We start from the raw sequence: 19,563 nt of genomic DNA, 5'->3' as shown, positions 1-19,563 counted from the left end.
GCTATTTTGTTCTTGTGGACCAAGGTGATTGGATCAGGAGTAGACATGTGACCCTAGCAAAGCAAATCAGATTGCTCCCCAGGACCTTTGTGAATTACTGGGAAAAGGGTACTCTCATTCTGTTGGGATTCTATCTATAGAATAATAAAACACTCATTGCTGCTGAGAAATATCTTTATGATCACTTAGAGGGGAGCCTGCTTGAGAAAGAAACCAATACAGAGGAAAGTAGAGTTGAGTACTGATGAGAATTTATTTTCTTTTGAGCACTCAATCCTACCACATCAGCGTCTTAATCCCAGACTGGAAATTATGTGAATAAATAAATTCCCCTTTGTAGAGCACGGCTATAGGGTTAAGCCTCAGAGTGACCTGTTGGCAAAGCCACAAACAAGTCCCAGCTTAGAGGGCACAGTCCTTTTAGCATAATTAGGCTTGAGCTTATGACACTCCCTAGATCTTATCTGGGTAGCTGATGGGCTGAGGGAGATGTAGCAAGTGCTGCCAAAACAAGTGAAACTCACAAGAACATTGTAACTATGGTGACCACTACCTTGTTTACCTCTGGCTATAAAATATAGGCTCAGCTTGCCTCTGGATCTCTCTCTGTGGCCTCAGCCAGGCACAGGAAGATCCACCTAGACCCAGCTTATTCTCTGTCTGTCATTTCTTCATCCATTTGCCGCCCTCACTCAGGCTTTTGAATCCTTGGCTGAGCTGGCTAAGCACACCCCTTTTTATTTAAACTGATTTGAGGTGGCTATCTTTCACCAGTTAGCTGAGTAAGCATAATAGATATGTTCTCTCTCTTACAAGCTTAACATGTTGCAGAAGAATGAATAAATAAATGAACAAACACACTCAGCAGTGGCACAGAATGTGCATGTCACCGTGAAAAGCAAATAGACAAAAATAGTATCTGATCACTTCCCAATGCTTTTAAATTGGAGAACAGTGAAACACTTCATATTTTAAGTCTGAGGCATCCTGTGGATAGCTGATATATTTAGAATAAAAACTTCTTTTTCCTGTCCAGTTTGTTAGTAAAGTTGAATAATGTGTATCAATATCAGTAAGGAAAGTGGAGGGTACTGTCATCCTCTAAGATGCAAAAATGTGCTGTCGATTATGTTACATATGCTGCTTTGTCTAGTGTTCATCCGTAGAAAACTATTAAATCTCTAATGTTACTGTAATGTTGAGTATTTGTAATAAAAATAGTTTAAAAAATCTTCATGTCCTACTTGCAAATAAAAAACGAAGAAAAATTTTAAATCACAAGATAATTAGATTTACATTTATCCTGAAAAGTTGGTCCTTGAGGAAAATTGGGTTTATAGGAGGTCAAAAAAGAGAAAGAAGACATTTCCAATGAATCTGACAGGAGGTCTTAGGGACACTTTTCAGTTTGGAGGTTGATGGTGATGATTTTCATTGTGTCCAATGACACTTGGAAAGTATGACTTTCTCACTCCAGGCGCTCTTGAATTTTCAGACGTGAATTAAATATTGCAGGTGTAAAAATAAAGTGAGATGCTTAGAAGGAGAGAGAGTTTTCTAGTATAATGTGAAATTTTTGAAAGAGGAAAATAGGGAGGGAGAATGTTATAAGATACCCAAAAGAACTTGTGAGTTGGGCAAGTTGAAATTTCCAGAGCTTCCAGCAAGAGAGGAAACACGGGAAACCGGAAGGGTTACATAGAACACACTCTCTTGAGAAAAAGAAGGCTGTGGTGGTGGTGTGTCTTTTCATTCAATTACTTTCTTTATACAAACTGCCTGGGGAAACTATCACTTACCCTATGCTGTCTCTTAGTTTGGGTTTTCCTTGAAGCAGACCCTGAGATGAGGATTATATGCAATAGTCTATTTATTATGGCAACTCTGGATACACAGGTAGAAGAATGGAGAAATAAGATAGCAAAGGGGCCGAAACCGGTTTGGTTCAGTGGATAGAGCGTCAGCCTGTGGACTGAAAGGTCCCGGGTTCGATTCCAGTCAAGGGCATGTACTTGGGTTGCGGGCAGGGAATCAGGCCAATGCAGTATGTTTTAAAGAGCAGGTTACTGCTGTATGAAGTTGGAGCTCATATTATTGAGAACCTCTGGGATTTAGTGTAAGACACATGGAATGTCAATCAATCTCCCCAACCCCACTTCTGCCTTCTCTGGCCTGGCCTGTATGCAAGCTGGACATCCTTCTCTGGTCAAAGAAAGCCCTTAGTGTAAGTCACAGGGGCCTGAGAGCATCAGCATGTACCTAGCAGTAAGTGCCAACAGATATGGGTGGGGAATTTACAGCATCTGTTGGGGACAGTTAGGAAAGGGTAAGCATATAAGAAAAAATTCATTGGAAAGCTATTCAAATCACTAATAATCACAATACTTTGAATGTGTGGTTAGCCATTTATTTACAAAGCTTTACAATTTTCCTAGCTCTATGAAGCTTAATGTATTAATCTAGTGCCGCAATGGCAGAGAGGATTGAGGAAGGAAGTGGACAAAGATTATTATTTCCATTTTACTTATGAAAAAAATGATCTATTACATGAACAGATCATTCAATTTTAGTAATAACATTAGAACCAGACCAAGGTTTGCTTCGTCTTTACCCAAGACCTTTTTTTTTTTTTTATAAAGCTCTATATCAACAATGTGAAGCACATTTCGGAAACATGGCCACAGGGTGAATTTTTAAGGGACAAGTGCGGGCACTAGGGCAGGACAATGATTCACGGCTGTAGCTTATGTTGTTTTGGGGGATAGTAACAAGAGCAGTAGCCTTGGCACAAGACAAACCAACACTCAAATGTTGATTCTACCACTTACAAACTGTGTAAACCTCAGTTAAGCTATTTATCTTCTCCAAACTTCAGTTTCATAGTATGCTAAACGTGGGCAATGATACTTCCCATGTGGGTTTGTAGTGAGGATTAACCAAGATAATAAGTGAGAAGGGGCTTTGTAAACTGCCAAGAACCATACATGAAAGGCTGAAAGGCATTAGCAAAATAGTCCAAGAGATAAGTGAAGAAGTCAACTTCTAGCATTTCCACAGAGACTGTGAAACCGTAGCCGGCCCTTCGTTGTTTTGGAATGATTTCAGAAATCTGTTTAAAGGCTCAGGATGAAAGTGGATGGAACTGAAAATACTGGAAGATTAGGAGAAGAGCTTGAGTTTGAGCTCATAATCTTCCTTTGCGGCAACATATTGACAAAGTAATGCTCCAGAGTGAATGATTTCTGCGGCACAGGAAACCCATCCAGTTAGCTGTTTCCCACAGATAGAGAACGGCTAAGTTTGTTTAACAGACCAGAGCCACACGAAAAAAGTTCAGGAAGCTTCCAATGCAGTGGTTTTCACTGCCTATCAATGGCCTAACCATCATTCAATGGAAATTCCCAGGAAAATTCCTGTCATCATTGTTACTTGTATTAGTTTGCTAGGGCTGTCTTAATTAACAAAACACCAAACTTGGGGGCTTACACAACAGAAATTTATTTTCTCACAGTTCTGGAGACTGAAAGTCCAAGATCAAGGTGTCATTGGGTTTGGTTTTTCCTGAAGTCTTTCTCTTTGGCATACAGATGTCCGCTTTCTCGCTGTGTCCTCATATATATAGCCTTTTCTCTGTGTGCCTCTCTAGTATCTCTTCCTTATTAATAAGGACACTGGTCCTATTGGGTTAGGACCCCAACCCATGACCTAATTTAACTTTAATTACTGCTTTAAAGGCCCAGTCTCTAAATTCAAACACATTTGGGATCAGGGCTTCACATATTAATTTTGTGGGGACACAATCCAATTCAAAACTTAAAGAATTACAATGCAATTACTTAAAAGAATACAGTAGCAAGGATATAATTCCACATCTGATCTCCAGCTAGATGGCTTCATTCTGTTAACCAATTCCTAACTCACTACATTTTATTATATCCACAGGTGATAAAAATCCCAGAGCTACTGGTAGGCTCGTAAATATACACCCTACTAAAATTTTGATGTTTTCAAACTGCTGTTTCTAGAGAATGATTTTGAGGCGAGCAACCTCAGTTCTGTCTTTCTGCCTGTCTAGGAGAGGGCCTGATCTGGCGGGGCGTGCAGGCCACCATTTCTGTCCTCATTTCCAGCAGCTTCCTTTCACTCAATGGTTACGATTCTTTTATTCTGCTCTTTTCTAGATTAAAGTCTAATTTTGCAACTGTTCAGACTTTGATCAGTTCACCTGTTACTATTATTTTAACTGATGTACTTCAAGTTTTATTTTCGCATATTCTGCTCTGAGGGATGAAAAGTCATTCTACTCCAAAATAATCTTTTTTTTTTTTTAAATTAACAATCACAGACATTATTTGCTGAGGAGTGATCTCCAGTTGTGTCTTGGTGAACATATCTTTGTCCATGTATTCAAGTTGGCCTCCATGGTCAATGATTTCTGCTTGTTGAGTCATAAATCTGTTTTTCTTCTAGTTAACACACTGTCATGGTTCATGCATCAGTTTGGTTCATTTGGGATTGATGTATTGAAGTTATAGTTGAAAGGTAAGGAAGACTTTATGATCCCTCCCAGCTCTATTGCACATTATCTTGTAGACAGCAAGCAAGTAATCAGGTTTTGAACACCATAGACTGAAGAAAGAATGGGAGACAGTAGAAGGTGAGACCATGCAGCAGCTGAGGGTCCAAGCTTCCCGTGCATGCTCCATCATCCCATTGGATTTTACTTACAAAACACAGGTGCAAAGGTAAAATTATTAATGATTTGAAGATGGCAAGTGCAGGGCATTCAACTGCAAGTATGGGGCCTTTCTGAGACCTGTGTGACTACACTGGATGCCTATCTGTGAAACTGGCTCTGGAGTGACCTTTAAATATTGTCTCAGTAGAATGAGGGTGGAAGTAGTTGAGGTTAGACTGCAGTGGACTGAAGATAGAATGTAGACTACTCTTGATAACTGAAGGAGGAACATCTGTACTAGGGTATATTAGGGTGGGAGAAAGCTTCTTTAGAGTTTTGAGAGAAGGGATAGGTAACAAGCATATTTGTGGGTAAGTCTGGTAGGAGCAAGAAAAGAAGAATATAAAGAACAGGGACTAATTGCTATTGTGAGAGCTCACAAAAGTAAGTAGAGAGAGAATCAACAGTATAGATGGAGGGGGCAAGAGAAAAAGAGGAGAGGTCCTGAGACAGGAAGGCAGAAGAGGACGGGGTTGATTTAAATGGAGAGGTTAAGGGGAGATTAACGTTAGATGGCCCCAATCTTAGTAAAGGAGATGAAGATGCCATCCAGAGGGTGCGGATACCTGAATGGGGCCGAAGAGTCAACAGACACTCAGGAAATTCTGGGGAAATCGATGAACAGAAATAAGTCGAGAGTCTTAGAGTCACAGGTTTACAACGAGTGGCTTTAGGCAGATCACCTCTAACAATCTCAGTTTATTCCTTGATCAAATTAGATATTTACAAAGCAAGACATATTTATATAGTGCTCGGTTTTATAAGTACTTTACATTTATTAACTTAACTCTCACAACAACCCTGTAATGAGAAAGGAAGGATTGGAGAGGCTAAATGACTTGTCTGAGCCTTCCAGGCATTAGAAGGGGGAGCTGGGATCTGAATCCATACATCTGGCTCTGGGGACTGTACTTATCACCTCTGGGCTATGGTGCCTTGTGCACCTTAACAACTAGTGATCGCTTAGGTCTTAAAAGGTACTGACATCCAATGTGACCATGAAATTAACATTTTTAGACAGAGTAGTAGCTTCTTGATTCCTCTTCTAAGTCCAAAGCATTTTCCTCTAGTCTATGAACTTACTGGTTAGTGCCTCAGACAACCTCTCATTTTTCCCAGCCAGCACCATGGGAAATAGCTCATCACATGAAAGGCTCGAAATGGCCAGTAGGTGGAAGCATTAACTTGAAGATGGATAGACAGATATTGCCACCTGGCCTTGAACTAATTCAAAAGTCAGAGTTGGCCTCTTGCTTCTCCTTTCTTTATTTTTCCAAAACCTCAACATATACTATTTGAAAGCAAAGTCACTATTTGATTTTTTTAAGGAGGCCAACAGTGAAGGAGCCAGAGAGGTCAAAGTGGAATTATTGGCCCAGAATGAAGAGCCTTTGGGAGGGAAAAGAAAGATAAATTCAGTGCTGTGAGGAATTGATGAGTCTCAAAGAGATTAATGATTTATCTAAGATATCCATTTAGTAACTAGCAGATGACCATTACACATTGCCATGTTAATAGTCTTTATAGGCTATTTAATTTTTTTAGAATGTTTAACCCTGATAAAGGAGAGCACTAAATTATTTCATAGAGCCAGATATTTGGGTTAGATTGTCTCAGTTGCTAGGGTGTTCAAGCTACAGGTGAAATTTCCTCTTCTTTCCCATCTCTCCCCTTCTGCCTCCCACTTCTTTCTCCTTCTCCTCCTTGCTTTTTTTTCTCTCTTTCTCTTTTCTTCTCTTTCCCTAGTTCTCTCCCACTTCCTCTTGTTTGTTTTTCCTTGGTTGTTGTATTGATCCACTACAATAATGAGTAGGAAATTTAGTCTTTGGGATCAGGATATTAGATGCTACAAAATTCCAAGAGTGGTACAAAAATATTCTTGGCCTCCCATCACCTGCTTGCCACTTAATTGGCCCTTTCTCATTTTTATTTTTATTTTTTAAATTATTCTAACAAAAACTTCTTCCATGAAAATAGTATTATGAAAGAAAAAAAGGTAAATAAGCTTCACTTTTGTAGCTGGCTTTACTGGAACACGAATTTGTGAGTCCCCATGGGAATTAGGAATTTTTTCTAGATTCTGCTCACCATAATTGATTGGAGATACATTGATAGGAGCAGTAGGCACAGGGTAAAAATATATAGACTTTGAGTCAGACAGACTTGAGCATCTCTTTTCTTTCTGGAACTACAAGATGTTCCAAGTCTATATGGTAATTTCCTGCTTTAGTTCTAGAATCAGTCATTTCTCTAAGAAGCCCTGATTCTTTTTATTGAAAAACTAGAGGCCCAGTGCACGAAATTCATGCGCAGGGGCGGGGGGAGGGGTCCCTCAGCCTGGCCTGCACCTTCTCACAATCTGGGACCCCTCGGGGGATGTCCGACTGCTGGCAGTTGGACATTCCTCTTACAATCCGGGAACGCTGGCTCCTAACCACTCACCTGCCTGCCTGATTGCCCCTAACTGCCTTTGCCTTGGCCCCTGCCACAGCAGCTTCATCCTTCCAGACATCAGAATGATGTCCAGAATAATGCTTTTATTATCATAGATATTTTAGAAACCAAGATCTGGGCACTGGTTATATACTGAAGTTTTTACATCTGTAAAATTGGAAAGATAATAGATTTCTCATAGGGTTGTGTGAACATTAAGTGAACTAACACACATATAGTACTTAACAAGGGCCTGAAATATAGAAGGCATCCAGTATATGAAAATTCAGTAGAGCAGTGGTTCTCAACCTTCCTAATGCCACTACCCTTTAATACAGTTGCTCATGTTGTGGTGACCCCCAACCATAAAATTATTTTTGTTGCTACTTCATAACTGTAATTTTGCTACTGTTATGAATCGTGATGTAAATATCTGATATGCAGGATGTATTTTCATTGTTACAAATTGAACATAATTAAAGCATAGTGATTAACCACAAAAACAGTATGTAATTATATATGTGTTTCCTGACGGTCTTAGGTGACCCCTGTGAAAGGGTCGTTTGACCCCCAAAGTGGTCGCGACCCACAGGTTGAGAACCACTTCAGTAGAGGCTGAAATAAAATCTGTTGCTTTCTGTAAAATTCATTTAAAACCAAATTGATTGGGAAATATTTTTTTTTCTGAAAGTATTTTGATCCACAGAGCTCTTAGGAACGTGGGGTTCTTTAGTCAGAGCTGGGTTTAGGCAAAATAGAGATTCTGATGTTTATCACCTCTATTTGGCATTTTAAAACTTCTCCCCATTTAGTTTTAGAGAAAGAGCCGGATCCCAATACTCACAGCAATACTCTTCTGTGGGTTGAATAGGAAATGGTTGGACCCTCCAGCTCCTTTGAAGGCATTTTTGATGGAACTTGATCATCAATCATTTAGCCTGAAGAACAGGCTCGCCCCTGAGCCTTTGCTTCTGTGGCATAATAATGTTTCACTCCCTCAGGAAAGCAACCCCTCACTTGATTACCTGTTTGACTGTCACTGAACTTTAGGTCGCCTTGGGGTTGAGACCTAAGAGACCTTCCCTCTAAGGATCCCAGATCTACATAGATGCCAGCTTCTGGCGGGCCCAGGCCTTACCACATAGTTTGGTACCATTCACTCTGAAACCAACTGCAAAGGCAGCTGAAATGCCTTTATACTTTTACCACACAGCCTCAGGTAAACTTTTCCTCTTTGAAATCTGAGGTCCTCAGAAACCAAAACAGCTTTTCTTTTCCTTTTCAGACTTCAAAAAGTCCAGTAGTTGAAGGCAGCTCTAAATTAAGATCTCACAATTCCCAAGGAGCGAGGTATGTTTTCCCTGACCTTTTTTTTAAAGCCGCATTCTTCACACTGTGGGCAGAAATAATGGGTTTGTCTAGGAGAAAAGGGCTCAGAAGTCGGTATAAAAATGATTCAGTTCCATTTCCCCCACTCTCCTCTGCCACAATCTTATAAAAATCAAGATAGTGTAAGCCTCCCATAGGTAATTTCAGGTCACATTTTCTTAAATAGAAAGGGACATAGTCATTGCTAGATAGAATGTTGCTACCAACTGGCATTAATAAAACCCAGGAACCAAGTCCATATGATCAATCAACAGTTTAATAATAAGATAAATAAATTAGTTTGTGTTGAGAACCCACCACAGGCCACACAGTGGCTTGATTTTTTTCATATTTTATCTTACTAATCCTCTATTAATGGAAATAACTTGACTTGTTTATAGTCCCACAGCTATTAAGCTTTAGACAATTATTCTAACTCAATGGTTCAGCTTCTAGTCCATTCATTCATTTAACAAATATTTAAAAATCTATATGCCTGGCACTAGTCTAGGCCGTGATTACTGATTGACAGAACAGTGACAACTTTGTCTCTTCATGGAATTTAGTCTGATAGTTTTCTATTAAGAGTCTTCTTCGGAACTCCCCAAATGGAATGTGATGACTCGGGGGTGGGGTGGGGGGAGGGTAATTCTTCAAATCCCTTTGGAAACAATTTTGATAAAACTTTTATTTTCAGACTGTCTATCATGGTGGCTTAGACTTCTATAACCCTTTAACACAGTTTCTCATTTGCTATTCAATAAAACAGTCCAACATGTATTATCTTCAAATATTTTCAAAATGTCTTTGCTCATTTGAGGCTCCTTGTGATATTTATTTTCAGCCTATGCAGTAGACCTTGGCCTTGGCAGGACTTGGGTGGAAGGAAATACACCAGCAGCAGAAGCAAATGAGATTTGGGTTGGGGTCTTTCCTCTCTCTGCATGATTCCAGGTTTCTCTCTGCTCTAGATCCAGGCACAATTATTAATAGTGACTGCAATGCATAATGGGAAGAGTTGCCCATCAAGAGGACATAGACTATCCCTTGAGTATTAATTGCTGCTGTATGAAGATGGCAATCGGGGGCAGTTCAATATAGGCAGTGTGTGATTACTGTTAGAAATCAGACCTATAGCTGAATGTAACTGGGTGGTCAGTATTAACCAAGGAAATTGATTGAATAAGCATTTGAGAAGGTGTTTTGGAATAGAATTCAGAATCCATGCCTTTCATTCTTGGAGTTTTCCCAGGTCACTTATTCTAGCTTGTGTTGGGAAAGTGGTTGGTTTATGAGGTAAGAGGGTGAATGTCTCTTTAGTCAAAGAATCATAGTATTCGGCAAGGAGTTTTCTCTTCTTGGACTCCCTCCATCAATGCAGCAATATTTGGCCGGTACTCTAGATCTTAAACTAGCCACTTTATCTCACATAGACATAAAATATGTATGTATGCTGTAAAATATATAAAATATGTAACTCTGGATTACATAAAGAAGGAAAAACAGAGTTTTAAAGACTCTAGAATTCTCAACCAGGGGTGATGTTGTTGCCTTTCCCTAGCCCCGCCCCAGGGAACATTTGATAGTGTCTGTAGACAATGTTGGTTGTCACAACTGGGGAAGGGAGGTGTTACTGGCATCTAGTAGGCAGAGTGCAGGGATACAACCTAACACCCTGTAATGCATAGAACAGCCTCCCCTCCCCTGGCCTCACCCCACCTCCAGCCAAAGAATAGAGCCAAGGTTGAGAAATTCTGCTCTGTAGCATTGTATAGCTATTGCAGTTAAGTAACTGTGTGACCTTGAAGGACATCACATACCTCAGTTTTCTAATAGGTAAGATCAGGAAACTACTTGTCACAGATTATAGAACACTGTGTCCGTAAAATTTGGGAGTAATGCATATGCTAAAGGTCAAAAGAAAAAAAAAATCGAAAGGACTGGATAAATGTAATGGAAAGTTCTGCTGGTTAGAAAGTCAATTGGTACATTATTGGATAGAACTCTACCAATAAACAAAAAGCAGATGAAAAGTATAGAATTCTAGGAATTTATCCTAAGGAAAACGAAAGAGAGGTGAGAAGACATGTCTGAGGGTATTCACTGGAACGTGGTTTTTAGGTGAAACATTGGGAACGAGCAGTGGAATGTCATCCTGGTTCCTGACCAGTACTGGTTCACAAGCTGGTTGAGCCAGTTCTTAGGATGCCAGCCACATACTGTGTGTGTAATTGTTGTCCTGGCAGGACAGGCTGGGCTACCCCACCCTTTTTTGTGCCCCACCCCATCCCCATTCCCACCCCTTTTTTTGTGGTATAGAAAAGGCTCCTTCCAATCTGATCACTGCAGTTTCTTTCCAAGGTAAGCCAAGGTCAAGCAGAGCTGAAACATTTTTTTCCTTCTAGTCCCTTGTTTCTTGTTTTCTCTCCTTTCTCCACATCTTTCCTCTCCTCCCTTATCTGGGCCTGTTGCCATCCACTCTGTGACCAAGAACAGGAAGGCCTATAAACACCTCAATCTGAGGAAAAACAATGAGAGACAGTACCCTAGAAATAGGTCACCAGCCTTTCTCCAGGCCAGCCCATCCCCAATCTCATTTTACTTCTGAATATTTTTCATACCACAAGTCAAAGCTAATATTTTGGCAGGAAACTTGGATCCAGCTAGACAAGAGAACAATCAGCTGTTTGTTGTAGAGTTAGCATGAAAAATTTGTTTAAACACTTTGCTATTGATGTTCTTCCAAATATTTATTTATGTGTGCAAGGGACCATGGTAGGCTTGGTGGGCAGAGGAGATGAAGACATCTCTATCCCAAAGAGCTTAAGACCCATTAAGGAGCTGGGTAGTTGTCCAACAAACTGTGATAATCAACCAAGACTTGTGTGCTTTGAGAGAGCAGAGAAGGAAGGACTTAATGGTAAGTAACCAGGATCAATAACAAAGACTTCTGATAGGATGTGGAGATATAGCTATCTCCATGTAAATATATAAATATGACTTTCAGTTAAATCATTGTTGAAAGGTAAACTCATAAAGACATTAAATGTTGTAGTTCAGAGCTCTAGATTTAATATCAAACAGACCAAGGTTTGAATTCTACTTCCAACATTTACCAGTTATCTGACTTTGGACAGTAGTCCTTCTTCTTCTTCTTCTTCTTCTTCTTCTTCTTATTATTATTATTATCATCATTTTATAGTAATAGCTCTCCAGTCCCCATCTAAAAGCTACTACACTTCAGGAGCAGAGAGTAGCCAGAAAAAAGAGACCAAGTGTAACGTAGACTGACAGCTGGATATATATAACCCAATAGAAAGCAAAATGCTCTGTTTGCATGTTTTATCCTATGGGGCATTGTTTGTGAAGGTGACAAGTTGGAAATGAGGGAGTGGATTATGTTCATCTGTACAGTTACTCCTTGTGTAGACTGAGAAAAATAAGAAAATCAACCCAAAAAATTGGTGTGAAAATTAAATAAGTTAACCACCAGTAAAGCCCTTGGAATAATGCTTGGGATATAGTGAGCGATTATTATGATTAATACTAGATAATTATATGTGTGTAGAAAATGTCAGGAAATCACCATAGAAGCTATATTCTTGGGAGTGAAATAAGAAGACAAGGAATGGAGGATTTGTACTTTTTACTTTATACTATTCTCTTTTTTATTTTAAAACTAGAGGCCTGGTGTATGGATTCATGCACCAGTGGGGTCTCTCAGCCTGGTCTGCGTAAAGCGGCAGGCAGCTTGGGAGAAGCCGGAGTCTGGGCCAGGTGCCATGCCACTCCTGCTCATCACAGCCCTGCTGTGCCTGCTGCCGCTGCTGCTCAGTAAGCTCCCTGAGCAGCACTACCACTGTGGGAGCACACTGACTACCAGGGGGCAGCTCCTATGTTGAGCATCTGCCCCCTAGTGGTCAGTGCGTGTCATAGCAATCAGTTGTCCGGTTGAACAGTCAACCGGTCGCTTAGGCTTTTATATATATACTAGAGGCCCAGTGCACAAAAATGTTTGCACTTGGGGGAGAGGGGTCATCCCTCAGCCCGGCCTGTGCCCTCTCACAGTCTGCGACCCCTCAGGGGATGACCACCTGCTGGCTTAGGCCCACTTCCCGGGGGATTGGGCCTAAGATGGCAATCAGACATCCCTCTGGAAGCCTGGCAGCCCTCGGGGGATGTCCACTTGCCAGCAAGGAGCAGGCCTAAACTGCAGTTGGACATCCTTAGCACTGCTGAGGAGGCAGGAGAGGCTCCCACCACCGCCATTGTACTGGCAGCCATCAGCCTGGCTTGTGGCTGAGCAGAGCTCCTCCCATGTGAGAGCGCCCTGACCACCAGAGGGCAGCTTCTGCATTGAGCGTCTGCCCCCTGGTGGTCAGTGTGTGTCATAGTGATCAGTCATTCCCAGTCCTTCTGCTGTTAGGGTCAGTTTGCATATTACCCGTTTACTATATAGGATAGAGTCCTGGTGCATGGGTGGGGGCTGGCTGGTTTGCCCTGAAGGGTATCCCGGATCAGGGTGGGGGTCCCGCTTGGGTACCTGGCCAGCCTGGATGATGGGATGATGGCTGTTTGCAGCTGGTCACACCCCCTTCAGAGTGGGGGTCCCCACTGGGGTGCCTGGCCAGCCTGGATGAGGGGCTGATGGCTGTTTGCAGCTGGTCACACCCCCTTCAGGGTGGGGGTCCCCACTGGGGTGCCCGGCCAGTCTGGGTGAGGGGCTGAGGGCTGTTTGCAGCTGGTCACATCCCCTTCAGGGTGGGGGTCCCCACTGGGGTGCCTGGCCAGCCTGGATGAGGGGCTGATGGCTGTTTGCAGCTGGTCACACCCCCTTCAGGGTGGGGGTCCCCACTGGGGTGCCCGGCCAGTCTGGGTGAGGGGCTGAGGGCTGTTTTCAGGCTGGTGGGCGACTGAAGCTCCCAGCCTATCCTTTTTTCTTTTTTTTTATTCTGGGATTTATTTACCTTCTATAGCTATCACTGGAGCTGAGAGCCGGCTCCAGCTCTGAGGCCGTTGCCGGCTGAAAGCAGGTATCTGGGTTTGTTTAGATTCTATAATTGAAACTCTGTTGCCATCACTGGCCGCTCTAAGCTCTGAGGCCACGCTGGCTGAAAGCAGATACCTGGGGTTTGTTTAGGTTCTATAATTGCAACATTGTTGCATCCGGAGCTCCAAGCTGGGCTGCGGCAGGAGGGGAACCTTGGCTTCCTTCATCACTGGAGCAAGCAAGCCTCATGTTCGTTTCAGCTGCCTGGCTGCTGGCCGCCATCTTGGCTGGCAGTTAATTTGCATATCTCACTGATTAGCCAATGGGAAGGGTAGCGAAGTTATGGTTAATTACCATATTTTGCTATTATTAGATAGGATAGATATTAAATAAATAAAATCTTAACAATGATGCTATCAGATACATCATAATTTGTTTTATGTGATGTAAACAAGTAGAAAAACTCAAACTCTGAGTGCTTGGGCTTTGCATTTTGAAATATATAGATGTGAACTTTGAGTCTGACCTCTAATGATTAGGTTATTTTGGTCAATATTAAGCTCCCAAAGCCTTAACTTTCTCATCTATAAAATGGGCATAATAGCATCAATCTAACAGCATTATATAATGAAAGGGTCTGGCATGTACCTTACACACAGTACGTTCTTAATATATATTAGTTTTCTATTTTTATATTGTCAGGTCCCAGAGTGGGATGCCCCAAGATATCCCACAATGGCATATTGATTATTTCAAACTAAAATGATTTGAGAAGCAGCAGGAATGGGAGGAGCTCTCTGTCTCTCCTCTGTCTCTCTAAATGCAGAAAATAAATCTCTATGTGAAAGGTGACCTCTCCATTCCTGAGGGCTGAGAGACAACCCCATCACAACACTTAAAAAAAATCCAGAGTGCAGATTAACTAAGGCTCTTTGAAGTTCAGTTGAGCTAGGGTTGATCTGGATTTTTAGAAGGTAGAAAAATGAGCTAAATTTTGTCAGTGGTGATATAATAATTCATTCTTAAAAGAATAACTGTTATTTTCTAATCATTTATCATTCCTAATATGTGCATTATTAAAAATTCTGGTTAGTTTAGGCTTCTGACTACTTGTAATCTTATTAGATTCTAGTTGAGCAATCATCCTCCTATTTTTAAAATATGACTGGCCTTTGGAAAACAAAACTAAAAGGACTTTGAGAATCTATCTCCATAAACAAAAAGGTAATAGTTGTTTATGCATAATATTATTTATATAAAAATAAATATATAAAAAATTTGTTATACTAAAAAATTCCCAAGTCAGAGTTGAAAAAGTCTGTATAAACACACTTCATAACCTTTACTACCCAAGCCCAACCTTGCTTAGATTCCTTCCTAGTGAGCACTGACTTTGCCCTGTCAATTTCTCATAAATTTATTGTCTCTTTTTCTAAAAAAGTACAAAAGGGTGCCTAGTTTGATCATTTCTTTGAGCCTCATTTTATGATCTGAGCATCATATTGTGGTTCTCTTGTGTGCACATATTAAATTGTTTTTTCTCCTATTAATCTAGTCTTGCATCAATGTTATTATTTTATTATTAGTCAAGCTGTAGGAACTGAAGAAGGGTAGAGGGGGGATTTCTCCCCCTTCCTGACAATAATATCCCCAAATTCCTCTTATACATCTGAGTTTCATTGGCTTCTCTTCTTTAATTGCCAGGGTAAACTCAAGTTGACCTCAATGGAGAACAGCACAGAAGTGACAACGTTCATCCTCTTGGGATTAACAGATGACCCCAAACTGCAGGTTCCCCTCCTCCTGGTATTTTTGTTCATCTACCTCATTACTCTGGTTGGGAATTGTGGGATCATGGTGATAATCCACTCAGACTCCCACCTTCACACTCCAATGTACTTCTTCCTCAGCAACCTGTCCTTTGTAGACCTGGGTTACTCATCAGCTGTAGCTCCAAAGATGGTGGCTGCATTGCAGTCAGGGAACAAAGTCATCTCCTACAATGGATGTGCTGCTCAGTTATTTTTGTTTGTGGGTTTTGCCACTGTCGAGGTTTACCTCCTGGCCTCCATGGCCTATGACCGCCATGCAGCCATCTGCAGGCCTCTTCATTATACCAGCACCATGACCACAGGTGTGTGTGCCCTCCTGACAATCGGCTCCTATATCTGTGGCTTCCTCAATGCTTCCATCCACACGGCAAATACCTTCAGACTCTCCTTCTGTGGTTCTAATGAAATTAATCACTTTTTCTGTGACATTCCCCCACTCCTAGCTCTTTCATGCTCCAACACATATATCAGCAAATTGTTTGTCTTCTGTGTTGTTGGCTTTAATGTCTTTTTCACCTTCCTGGTCATTCTCATCTCTTACCTCTTCATATACATCTCCATTCAGAGGATACATTCTGTTGAAGGAAAGAAGAAAGCCTTCTCTACGTGTGCGTCGCATCTCATGGCAGTGTCCATATTCTATGGCTCAGTCATCTTTATGTACTTACAGCCCAGCTCCAGGCAGTCCAAGGACACGGACAAAACAGCATCTGTGTTCTATACGGTGGTAGTTCCCATGCTGAATCCCTTGATCTACAGCCTTCGAAACAAAGAAGTGAAAAGAGCTCTCTGCAAAATGCTCAACATACTTCACTCCCAATCTTTAGGTGTGAGAAGGAAATAGGCAGATACCTAAAATATCAGACCTAAATGCCTTCATGATTTTTGAGGTTTGACAGATTTCAGTTTTTTCTTTTCCAAAAACAGTGGTTACTTCTGCTATTAGGAGATGTTGTAAGAGCAGCACTTTGAAATGTCTCACTCAGGAAGATAATTTTATTTTTGGTGAATGGCAGCATGGGACATTTACATCCTTCTTGCATTTGTTTCTTGACATGGTTTAAAGCAAAAGATGAAAACAAGCTGAATGCACTGAATTTCCCCTTCCTATTTTTAATGGGAAGAAATTTCCACTCACTATTAAAATTCTTACCATTTGCAACAGCATGGATGGAACTGGAGAGCATTATGCTAAGTGAAATAAGCCAGTCAGAGAAAGATAAATATCACATGATCTCACTCATTTATGGAATATAATGAACAACATAAACTGATAAACAAAAAAAAGATCCAGAGACAGAGAAGCATTGATCAGATGATCAAACCTCAGAGGGAAGGTAGGGGAGGGGAGGGGTAAGGGAGAGAGATCAACCAAAGGACTTGTATGCATGCATATAAGCCTAACCAATGGACACAGACAACATGGGGGTGAGGACATAAGTGAGGGTGGGGGGGTCGGGGGGCGGCAGTTGTGGGATAAGGACACATATGTAATACCTGAATCAATAAAGAAATTTAAAAAATAAAAATTGGTGTCAAGATCACATTGTCCCTGTATAATATTTTTCAACTGGGATGAACAGTGTGTTGCTTTTCATTTATTTGGTCCATGGATTGCAAAGCAAAATTTCTAATGCTGAAAAAGATGTTTCAGTATTTTTAATAATGTCTTAGAGAAGGTTGTAATGTCTTAGAGAGCACTGGACCAAGAGTCAGGTGACCCAGTATTAAATCCTTCCAAGTCCCCACCTTCTGTGCCCACCCATAGGTCACTCTTGCTCATCAGTTGTGAGTCATATTCTCCATCTCCTTCCATTGAAGTATTGGGACAGCTTTGGTAGAAAACAATTAGTTACCTTGTGTATGTGACAGCTTCAGCAGATAAATTGTTTAAACTTTAACCTGAATAAACATATCTTTCTTTAAAGAGTTGCATTCTGTTCTATTCTTTTGGCCTTTTTCTAACATCATTACCAAAACTTGCAGAGAAGGTTTGGGGAAAAAAAAAGCAATTTCCCACAAGAGTTATAAAAGAGGATATTTGTCTTCTGAATTAAATGCTTGGCTTTCTCAGCACCCTTAAGTTTGGTGAATCTATTGAAAACACACATAATAGCTCTCTGTGCCCTCTTTGCCTCTGTTTTTTCAATAATCAGTTCACCTCTGGATCCCTGTTGCTTTCTGATGTTCTGTAATTAGATGCTCTGAGAATAAAAAAGCCTGTGGAAATTGCATTCTTAAGATAGGAAAGGCACTATGACGCACAACGCAAGTCTACCAGCAGGTCTTATTTCATGTGCTAGAGGGTGTGAGTAAATGTGTCTGCACGGCAAGGGAGTGAAGATTAATTTAGTTTCTCACATATCAACTGCTTGATGGAGTTTATAGCTATAATTAGTCTAAGACATCCCATATTTCATGATTTTAAGATTACACACACAAAAAAAAATGGGTATTTTAAATGTGAAAACCAGAAATCTTGATGTGCTAAATCAAGAAAATTAGCTTTGAGATGATCAAATTCTATTATGCACAGGGCAGTGTCTGTATAAGAAGGGTTGATCATGAGTCTTGTGGAGAAAGGAGCAAAGAAATAATTTTGGAACATGAGGCTGATTTGTAGGAGAAGATTTCTCTGGCATAAGGCCACTGGCTCCTAAGATATCAGGAGCTTCTCCTGGATCCCAGGCCATGACAACCTACATCTGCCTCATCCATTTTCCTGCTTCCCCCTTTTAACAATGGAGCCTATCCAGCAACACACATAGAACAGCCTTGCAAGGTCAGGATCCACTTCATGTAGAAGTCCTTCTCAGTGGGTACCAAAGCTAAGGTACCCAAATTTGGAGGTTTGCTATTCAAGCACTGTGTGCATTCTAGACTTAGCTTAGTTTCTTTTCATATTTTATTGATAGAATTGACTCCTTATCCTCTTTCTCCTGTTCCTCCTTTTCTACTTCCTTTATTCCCTTCTCCTCTTCCTTTCTTCCTCCTCAATCTCTTTCTGTCTTCAGCCCAAACAAGAACTTTCCTCACCACTAAGCCATTAATTAGGTCCCTATAAGAAATTAAAGTCTATAGTTTGTATATTGTAATTGTGACATTACATAGTAAGATGTGTTTCTGGGCACGTTTCTTTCTGCCTTTTTTAGTTAAGGGAGAAATGTATGTGGATTGTCTGAGAGTTAAAGGCCTAATGCCTACATATTTCAATTTTCTGTTGAAGTCATCCCACTGTGTAACAGTTAACTGAAAATGGGTATAAAAGAGTACTAGCTCTGATATCAAAACTGGATGAAAATTTTTACTCTTCATATCAGTTGTGTGACCTCAAAGAGGCATTTCATCTCTTTGAACACAGCACACAGGACAAACTGTGAAGATACATTTAATAAAGTATATGAACAAGTTTTGGCATAATTAATGTGTATTTGATACAGCTGAGATTACTGGAATAGCTCTCATGTATCTGTCCCTGTACTTACCACTTTCGAGGACCCTCACTGTCTCCATCCTGTCCAAATCCAAGCCTTTATTTTCATTTATGGTTTAATTTTCTTTCCTTCAAACTCCCAGTCCACAGCAGACAAATTTCAAGCTGCCACTACATGAGAATCCATTTATAGAAGCTACTCAGAAGGAGATGTCTTGTTGCCAGAATACACATTCCTGTGGGGGAGATTTTCACTTCCACACGGGAAATCTGTCAAATGGAGGCTAAATGCCCATTGGGTATTAACAACACCACCCTCTCCCTGCAGGAATGGTCTGATGAGTGAGAGACAATGTGAGTAAGGCCTATAGATCAAGATAATGCAGTAAAAGCATAGAAGAAATGTTTGAAAACAATGTGAAAACACATTAGTCCAAATAGGAGGCTCCCTTTGTGCATTAGATGATTTATTTAGCTTTATGTATAGGAAAAGGAAAAATAAAATATTAGGAGTTCTTGACAATTGAGGCTAGCATTACAGAATCATAACTCTTTAGCCCTCAAAGAGTTTTAAAAAATAGTCTAAACCAACCCTCTCATTTTATAATAGAAAACCCTGATTCCCACAATTTAACTTGCTTAAATTCACAACCAAATCTTACTTGATTCTTACTCATCTTGTAAATTCCAGAAATTTCTTGATGTGTCAAAAGACATTTTTGCATTTTTATTCGTATTTGTTCACCATGAGACAGATTTTTGTGCTTTA

The 19,563-nt window shown here is 40.7% G+C and overlaps 1 protein-coding gene across 1 annotated transcript; it reads left to right on the top strand.

Moving 5' to 3' along the window:
* Positions 1-15,254: 15,254 nt before the first annotated feature.
* On the top strand, positions 15,255-16,205 carry OR5B21 (olfactory receptor family 5 subfamily B member 21; the record flags this gene model as incomplete). The annotated part of the gene is made up of 1 exon (XM_081099979.1): positions 15,255-16,205. One exon carries the CDS (start codon positions 15,255-15,257, stop codon positions 16,203-16,205), a length of 951 nt encoding a protein of 316 aa, XP_080956105.1.
* Positions 16,206-19,563: the final 3,358 nt, after the last annotated feature.

This window comes from Myotis nattereri (genome assembly GCF_964212035.1).
Source record: "Myotis nattereri genome assembly, chromosome: 9".
Classification (NCBI taxonomy): Eukaryota; Metazoa; Chordata; class Mammalia; order Chiroptera; family Vespertilionidae; genus Myotis; species Myotis nattereri.
Note: the sequence above shows the minus strand (reverse complement) of the source record. Positions and strands in the feature narration are given on the sequence as shown.